Source organism: Ruditapes philippinarum, unplaced genomic scaffold (assembly GCF_026571515.1).
Source record: "Ruditapes philippinarum isolate M1 unplaced genomic scaffold, ASM2657151v2 ctg4402_1_1_1_1, whole genome shotgun sequence".
Lineage (NCBI taxonomy): Eukaryota > Metazoa > Mollusca > Bivalvia > Venerida > Veneridae > Ruditapes > Ruditapes philippinarum.
Genome location: NW_026862654.1, coordinates 1 through 9,883, shown reverse-complemented (window position 1 = coordinate 9,883; position 9,883 = coordinate 1). Strand labels below are relative to the sequence as shown.

Below are 9,883 nucleotides of genomic sequence, written 5' to 3'. Positions count from 1 at the left end.
TGCTTATTTTCATTTTTCCGTATTTTCAACATAAACAATTTAGTTTTCACTGAAGTAAAACGCACTTTCCGTATTTTCACTTGTGTCTACCCGGACTACTTTTTTCTAAATTCAGCCAATAGACAAAATTCCAGGGGAAATCATTCAAATAGTTGTGTTTAAAATGTATATTATAAACATAAAATTCAAGTTTTTTCTATAAATACAGGATATATTTTTTGGTATGAAAACTATCAGATTTCACTCGTTGCTTTCCCCGATCCTATAATAGTTATATCATACATGTACCACTTGATGATTTATAGAAAAAAACTTGAATTTGTATGGTATTGTGTTGTTAATAAATTGAAAATATTTATTTAATAAATAAATGAATAAATGAATAAATAAATAAATAAATAAAAAAATAAAATAAAAATAAATAAAAAATAAATAAATAAATAAAAACATAATCGTATACACCAAGATTTTGCGGATGTAGAAATTCTTGAGGTAATGGCAATTCTGACGCAAAATCAAAGTACCTAAAATCAAATTGATTGGAAGAATAGAGACGGATTATTATTATACGGTCATTTGTTGATTTCACTGTTCGCTATTTGACCCTCTGGTTTATTACATATATACAAATATAAATAGAAATGATTTTAAACTGGATACAAAACCAGCGGGAAAACACCCTTAATCAGTGTAATAAGTTTAAAAGAGAAAGTGTTTTATACATATTTAACCATTCGATTAATATAAATTCACCAACTTCCTCATTGTTGCGGTTTTTATTAAAGATTAACGATAATATACTTTTGTATGTAGCAATCCCATACAAACATGCGTATATACCGCGTTTGTTTTTTTGTCATTATGACATAGTTTTTTTCCGCAGTTATAAACGCTTGAGAAACAAAGACACTTTTAAGAAGAAAAACCCACTGACTTTCGGTTGTTAAGTTTCTCTCTTGGAAGAAATTACGGTAAATTCACTTATATTCTAAAACGTATTAACTTGTCTAATGTAATTCTCATTTTCGAGGTTGGCTATATTGTACAAGATTCGAGGGTAATATTGTATCACTAAATTATAGACAATGAGTTTAATCGGAAATCATCGCCAATTATACATTACCAACGGAAAGGGCCGGAAAGATGTGATGTAAGGATTACGGGTTTACCGAAAAATGATAAATGATCTATATTATCACTTACTTTAAAAAAAAACCCAAACCAATCCCAAGTATTCGTAAGAAGTTTTTTCTTCTTCTTTTCAACTATTTTCGCTTCTTGTTATTTCTTGTATATTTAATAAGTTAAAATTGCCTAATTTTATAAATAGATATAAATTTTATGAGTATTACACGTGTTCATGCATCTTATCATTTAATCATAACTATATTAATTATACAGTGTACTATAATTATAATGTAAAACGTCGTTAGATGTCGTTTGAGGTGTTCAGTCAAGTCTTGAATCACCAGCGGCCGACACACTGTAACCTGTAATTTAAAAGTAGCGTTTGCTTAAACTAATAATTAAACAAAGAAAAAGAAAATAAATTACAGACAAGGCATTTATCTGCCCTAGCGAACGAGATATTCAATCTCCCACGCAGTGATCTCCCCTTACAGGATAAGTGGTCCTTGCATAACCGGTGCACGGAGTTTGCTATTGTCCCCATGTATTCATGTTAAGAATATAGTGAACCTAGTCCGTGGCCGAGTTGCTAAGGTCGTTGACTTCAAATCACCGTCCTCTCATCGCTGTGGGTTCGAATCACTTCCTTCGCTAATATTATGTGAAAGTTGCGCGAAAGTAATTATCTTCACTTAATTTATATGATTCAAAACAAACTCTTTTAAGGCATGAATGGTGACATGTGCGGGGTCCATAATCAACAGCGGAAGTTGCTTTTTGTGTTTTAACGGGCGGATAGATCCTCATTAAGCATGTTCTAGATAAATACATGTAGCGGACCAAATCAACTCAAGCAAATAAACAACATTTATCTTTGACGTGCAGTAGTCATTTCACGGATATAAGTCCTTTTCTGACATGACATTTTAATATTTTGTACTGTTGAAACTGTTGCACTATCGATGAGGTTTAAAGTTTTATTTAGTGAAAATAAAACATTTATTTATATTGTGAAATATTAACTACATGAAGTTTTGAAAGATCTATCCGTACATCAGAGGTCGTTGTCTACGTTTATTTAATTAACTAAGTATAAGCAAGATCGTGTCTATACACGTAAAAACTTGAATACATTACATTAAGAATTCTCGTATAGATGTATAGATATTGATTACATGTACACACACACACATATATATATTTATATGACAATTGATTTGTTATTGTTGTTGTTGTTGTGTTTTTCTTGTTGTTGCTGTTTTTGTTTTTTTTGTTATATTTTAACTATCTGAACGCTAGGTGCAATAATGACCTGTCTAATACATATAGGACTAAACCAGTCTGTATATACGTTCAGTTTGTTTGGACTCTTAGTTGTCGTCTGCTTTCTTTACAAATAGTAAAATACTATTTGTTGTTAAGAAGTTGTGATCTATTTGTGGAGATCACAACACTGGGTTGAGAACTTACACCGACTGATATTTAACTTAAATACAGAAGACGAAAGACACAGATGTCAGTATTTTTTTGTATTTTTTTTATTTATTTTTTTTTTGGGGGGGGGGTTGTTGTTGTTGTTGTTGTTTTTTTATAAATAAAAACCAAGATTATTATACATATGTAATTTGATTTTGAAAGTGTAGGTCAGAAACTTCTGCTGAGAATCTTGATAAGTCTCACCCGGTACATGTACACACTCATTCGGTGTAAATACTTACCGTTTATATAAAGTGATAAAAATGTTTACTGTCGAACATTGTTTTGTTCATTTTTAAATTTGTCCGGCAATATAAGTAAAAATCAATGGATTACTAGCTTATTTTGCAATCTGAATCAAGCGTTCTGATTGGTGGAGAAAAGCGGAAGAGACATGTTGTTATTTAAATGTTTCTACGAACGAAAATTTTATAAAGTTCTCTGGAGCGTGAACTAGACACTAGTTTCATTTTGTGCAGAGAATTTTAATATAAATTTCTAGCTTGTGTGAATGTGCGTAGTGGTTTAACTTTCATTTGTGTACGGTGTATACGTGAAATCCATTAATAAAGGTTAAAGAAAGAACACTTATATGAATATCTTCTGCTTCTAAGTAATTGTTTCAAGTGAAATGTCGGCGAGGGTCGTTTATTTAATTACTTATGCCGCGCTTATTATTGGACTGGCAAAAAACAAGGTATGTTAAAAAAGTATTTATAAATTGTTATTGATTAATATTTAATAATAATAATAATAATAATAATAATAATAATAATAATAATAATAATAATAATGCTAATATTAATAATGATAATAAAAATAATAATAATGATAAAAATAATAATAATGATAATAATAGTAATAATAATAGTGATAATAATAAAAAAAGAAATACAACAACAAATGGTCTAAATGTTCATAGATTTTGCTCTTCAAAAATGTTTTTTTAAAAAAAAGTCCTTAAATGCAATATTATGTGGTGCGATATAATATGAATGATATATTCATCTCCAAAGGAAAAGGTTAGCAGTGGCATTGTGGCTAGTCTGTCGACCAGTCCGATGAGAGAACGCCCACAGGTTATAGGGTATAAAGCTATATCGTATGAACTATGTTCATTTTTTTTTGGTTTTACGTCACATCGACACAGTATAGGTCATATCGCGACGTTCCAGCTTTACTGGTGGAGGAAGACCTCAGGTGCCCTTCCGTGCATTATTTCAATCACGAACGGGTACCTGAGTAGAACCATCGACGTTCCGTAAGCTAGCTGGATAGCTTCCTCACATGAAAGAACTATGTTCATTGTCTTTAGAAAGCATAAATTTATGTTATTACCACATTCTTAAAGTCTGTTCATAGCAACACTTTTTTTATTCAACAAGTTCGCAGAGATTCATTATACTGAACGGTGAAATGCATTAAAGAATGGTTGGTTATTAGTTTAAAGTTCGGTAAAATCATGCATTATGAAGATTGGATCGTATATAAATATCAACATCTGTTTAACATTCTGATTAAATTTGTTCAAACTGGTCTATATTAAATACAAGTTCAATTGATTTACGTGTCAAAATCATGCAATAAAATCTTTTAAAGTTGTTTTGAAATCGACCTCGCATGTAAGTGATTATAATCAACGTAAAGACGTTAAGTGTTATTAACGAAAATTGGGAGATTATTAATTAACCAGGCGGATAAACACTCTATGTCAAGTGTTATCAAGAGAGAATAAAATAAATAAGGATGTATCTCCTTCTGACAAGATTGTATGTTAAAGTGTCATACGTCTACATTAGTTCGAGATTCACGTGCTATCATCATTGAATTGAATCATTGTTAGCACAAGTGAATTTGCGGGAAAAAATAACAAAAAATAAAAATAAAACACACACACGCGCACACACACAAAAATAACAACACAAAAAACAGATATCAAATCATAAAGCGTTATATTTAATTATATTGCATTATTGTATGTACTCATATACATACTATACACGAGAATGATTAAGTGACCTTAAATTAGATAATACCTTACCATAGGTGTAAACATGGTTAATGAAAACCCCTTTTAACATGATGCAAACAATTCTTACATTTTTAATGTTAATATTCACTTGAAGTGCTTTTCTTTTTTAAAATTTACTTATTTATTTATTTATTCATTCATTCATTCATTCATTCATTTATTCATCATTCATTCATTCATTCATTCATTCATTTTCGATTGATTTAAGGTAAATGGAGTGAAAACACATTGCGATGTTTGTGAGTTAAAGCAGATTGACAGCTGCACTGAAGATGTGCCTTTGGATTGTAAAGGCGGGTCTCGAACACTGGTTGTCAAGGGAACCATCTGCATCCACAAAGTGTGTGGTTTACTCAAACCTGCAGAGTGTACAATAGGAGGCCGATGGGTCGGGTCGGATGGGAAAGAAGTGAAAAGCATTGAAGAAACGAAGTGTATGTACAAGTGTCATTAATCGACATTAATTTGTCTTAAACAATTGGACCTGACACAAACTTAACAGAAACAATCAAAATGTCATCGTCGGATACCCACGGCCGAACCATTAACATTTATGCATGTTATGTGACATGTTTATCAATCGTTTGTATCCGACGATGTCAAAATGTATATGATCATTGATAAGATTTATGCTAAAGAGATATTTGACGTTTTTGTATGAGGGAAAGGGTTATATTTTTTTAAGAATGAAAAATTCTACATGGTAACTTTAAGTCGATTTAAATCCAACTTTAGGTTCTCACGTTTCATTTTGAATGCATGCGAAAAACTTTTCATTTTAGTAAGGTTAACTACACGGAAGTATAGGTCATGACCTGATAGTGACCCTTCATCAATGACTTTAACACAATATAGTCTTTGTATACCAGAAAACAACAGACCATATACTTAGTATAATTACCAAAGAGGTTAGAGGATCATGCCACTTAATTTGCAAAATGGGGTTTTTATTCGAACATACATAAAAGACTTCTTCACTTTATCAATTACACTGCGAAGAGGTTGTCATTTACTAGTGGATATCGAATCCTGATCCTATAAATAAAGCGTGATAAAATGGTACCTAAAATAAAGTTGCACAATACATATGAAACATGCAGTTTGTTTACCAATTTAAAATGTGTTAACTGAAACGTAATGCTTTCAAAATAACGTATTTAAAGCTGCATGCCTCCAGATTAGTCAACATGTTTCAAGAAGAAGAAAAAAAAACAAATTTGAGAAAAATGCACAAACACTTTAAGAGAAGTAAAAAGTTCAAATTATAATTAACAAGTGTAATGTGAGATAAATGACTTATTTTGCAGTATTTATCTTATCAACATATCTAACGCAGTAAGGGTTATTTTTGCATATATTGAACTTTCTTTTTTTGTAATTTACGAGGATTGTAAATGCCGCCTGCAATCTGTTTCTTACAATTGTTGCAATTACTTTCTTTGTTCACTGCACAATATTTTACTTTTAAATACACTTCCAAAACTTTCATGCAAATATCAAGAATCTGAATGAATCACACTTTAAAGAAGCGGTTTATATATTCACATACCATGTTTTATACGTTTAAATCGCCTTTGTATTTATTTATACAGGCAACGACGAAGAGTTTCAGTTCGAGAAAGAAGAAAAGAAAGTTCGAGTTAAGAGGGGTTGGTTTCGCAGACGACGTCGATCCCCTCCTCCGCCTCCTCCGCGTTAGTTTTATCCAAATATTCTGTAACTGTAAACTGGTCTTTTCTTTAAAGGTACATTACGCCTCAGAAATCCATATATTTTTTCTTTCTTTATTTATTTTAGAAGTATCAAACATGTGTTTAATAATATATTAAAATGGATTAATAGCATGTTCGGTGTTTTACAACTGAAAACGTAACGCTGAACAAACAGTTATTTGTCGTTTAGGAATAAAGTTGTATTCTGACTTCCATACAAAATACTAATTCACTATAAACATACCAATTGCAAACAGATCTAAAGTTTTATCATTTTTAAATCCTTAGACTCTGAGCCTGTATATGATAGAATGACAGAATGATTGACTGCTGAAACGGTTCAAACGGGTAAAAAATCTAGTTTTGGAGATGGAAGTTGGTAGTTAACGGTATAATATTACTAAAGTCACTAACTTTAAAGTTTCCTTTCCTAACAACAGTGGTTACGGGAAAATGGATGCTACCCTACCATGACAGGTAAATATCATCACTGTTCACAGTTTCTAGAAACAACATAAACAAATATTAATCCAAACTTTCTTTTTTTATTTATTTTTCAGCCAATTGTGGACAGCCGGGTACCATTGCGCATACAAGTTTGAGTGTAACCAGTACTTCACAAGGGGGCGTGGCTACATACACGTGCCACTCTGGATACGGACATACAGGCGGCACATTGAGGCGTGTTTGTCAATCCAACGCTCGGTGGTCCGGTAGTCCTCCTACATGCTCATGTAAGTGAATTTAAACTGAAGCATTTTCTCAATCACACATAGTATCAATTCTAGAAATTCTAAAACTAGACATGAATTCATGATGAATTCATGATGTTAAACAATGTATTAACGCTATACATGTATACATGTTTTTGCAACCTTTGACACCCTATCTGCAGGGACCAACAAATGTCTGAAAAAATCTCTTCCTTTGCGGACTAGCAAGCAAATGGTAAGATCGACCATAAATGTCCCCATTCTGTGCTCAAATATTAGCACGAAAGCAATAGCATAACATCACTTGGCTGTGCGGTGAATGGCGGCTGATTTGTGCCATGTCGTATTTACGCTCCTCGGGGTGCCACATGAAAATACGACAACGTAACCACTTTGTCGTATTTTCGTAAGCGACGATGTGTTTTACGACTGGTTATGTCGTTTGTTTCGTTAAACGCCTTTTTAAAAAATCTTCTTATAATGCTTAAAATTACTGAGCTAATGACTATGTTTATTTTTGAATATAACATATTATAACATTGTTTATAAACGCTATCAAAGACTAGGGATTTTGTGACGTCATAGTTTTCACAGTTTTAAAACTCAAAATTTTAAACTTACGACTACATTTAGCAGTCTGATGCTAGATAACTTTGACGTATTAAGATAAAGGTTGTTTGTGCTATAAATTGTAAGTAAATATTTATTCTTTAAATCGTGAATTTTATCAATTTTTAAACAGATCAATAATCAAAACTTATTTGCCTGCTATGGTTAGTGCATTTATACAAACTTAGTAGATAAGATAGAAAATCAACAACTACAAAGGTAAATATACAGAATTTTGAAAGCGTACTTTTAACTTTAAGTCCATCAACTACTTCATACACAAATGATAATCTATCAATAAAATAAAAATAAATCCAATATTAAATGATGCGCAGCACGCATGCAAAAAAATACGAATAAAGGTAGGTCACATGTCTGACAGACAAATGTGATTAAGAGGCTCTCGAATTATAAATACATTTTATTCTGCAATAAATTAAACTAACTCTTGTTTTAATTTTGTGTTATATATTTTTTAATCTCCTTATATTGTTTTCACATTTGTATTCTACCTAAGCCGGCGCAAAGGTGCGTGAACCATGACTTGCATTTTCCAGTACAATTCATGAACAAGCTCAATCAAACCGAGCCTGCAACATTTTCAAGTTGAAGTTTGAAGTTTTGGGCGTGGACGGTAACTTGCATTTTCCAGTACCGTTCATGAACAGGCTCAATCAAACCGAACCTGCATTATTTTCAACTTAGTCGTTTTGGACGTTCTTTGGGGAAATTATATATTTATATACAACATATGCAATATCAGAAAGTCAAAGTTGGCTACAGTGAAATAGACATTATATAAAAAATTATACACTTTAAAATATATTTGTCATTGTTAGTTATAAAAAAAGTGTCGATGTGACTTAAAAATCCAACTGAAAATGTAGTATGCTCATGTAGACCACGTGCTATTTTCCGGCACGTGGTTTTGCACGAACACAGAAAGGGGTTACGATAAGTGCTATTTTCTAATTGAATTGTTTATTATTAAATAAAAAGTTACTACCTACTTAATACGTATATATTTATACGGATGTACCCAATATTACCCTCTTTTGTCTTTATATTATGTATATCCGACATCCTATTTTTGTTTTTGTCTCATACGGTAATGTCGTAAGTGGATTATAAGTGAACGATTGGCCTGTGCATACTGCGATAAAATATTTTAAAACGCAGAAAAAATTTATGATTACAAATGTATTAATCTTGAAATTTCTCACGCGTAACTTTTCACAGCTTCCTTTAAAGGCCCATTTAGCTTAAGAAAAAGCGAATAGTTTTTTTTCTTCTTCTTCTTCGTCTTTTTAAAAAAAAAATTTTTTTATCAAATAGCTAATCATTTGAAGCCTTTTTTGCGTATTTCGAAAGTACAGTTATAGTGATTTTATGGTGGCTGACTTACACCATGTTGAATTCACCACGAAAATGCAAAAAAAAAAACATTCACATTTTCACATTGAGTCAGATACTTTTATATAAAGCTCCATGATTTAATGTGTCGCATTTTTGGTCTTATTTTGTCTTTTCGTCTGCATTGTCGCACCGATTATGCGAAAAAGCGATAACACAAAGATACTTGAAAGTTGTATCCAATTTGTTTGATTCTTCTGCATTTTTTAAGAATTTTGAATAAAAAAAACATGTACACTGTAATCACAATGTTATTTTTGTTTCAGATATGAATTCATGTAGCAGTAGCCCGTGCAAAAATGGTGGCACGTGCCGCAATATCCCAAATTCTTACACGTGCAGTTGTCCGAGCATTTGGAAAGGTTCAAGATGTGAAATAGGTAATTTATGTTATTTCCGTTATCATTTGTAATATTGGTTGTTATTTTTGCTAGAAGAATAGTCAACCGCTAAAAGTCTTTAGGGTCGTTATGTTATGGAAGATTTAACTTTTGATTTTTAAAGAACTCATTCAACACTTTCATTACCAAATATTATCATGTATAACATATACATTTGGTCAATTCAATACAGACATTCAATATATCGCTAATGTACGACCGTACAGTTATCTAGCTAGTTCCCCTTGATTCTCTTTTAAGTACTTACCTTTTTTCTATAGTATTTCAAAACGAAATATTTATATCAATATTAAGCGACAATTAAAATTGGACATATTATTCGTCTATCAAATTTTCAAGGTAGAATATGAATCCAGCATAAACCGGGGTTGTTACAAAGTAACTGAAATTTGTTAGTTC

General features: G+C 31.5%; 1 protein-coding gene across 1 annotated transcript; it reads left to right on the top strand.

Moving 5' to 3' along the window:
- Positions 1-3,004: 3,004 nt before the first annotated feature.
- LOC132719742 (sushi, nidogen and EGF-like domain-containing protein 1) lies at positions 3,005-9,514 on the top strand. Its single transcript, XM_060703594.1, has 5 exons — positions 3,005-3,301; positions 4,845-5,070; positions 6,229-6,330; positions 6,909-7,082; positions 9,350-9,514. The coding sequence occupies exons 1-5, from the start codon at positions 3,236-3,238 to the stop codon at positions 9,493-9,495; spliced, it is 714 nt and encodes a 237-aa protein (XP_060559577.1). The 5' UTR covers positions 3,005-3,235; the 3' UTR covers positions 9,496-9,514.
- The last annotated feature ends 369 nt before the right edge of the window (positions 9,515-9,883 follow it).

Coding starts and splice junctions, on each gene's coding strand:
- LOC132719742 (XM_060703594.1), top strand. CDS start 3,236: ATGTCGGCGAGGGTCGTTTATTTAATTACTTATGCCGCGCTTATTATT. Junction 5,071..6,228: donor AAGCATTGAAGAAACGAAGT/GTATGTACAAGT, acceptor TTATTTATACAG/GCAACGACGAAGAGTTTCAG. Junction 7,083..9,349: donor TAGTCCTCCTACATGCTCAT/GTAAGTGAATTT, acceptor TTTTTGTTTCAG/ATATGAATTCATGTAGCAGT.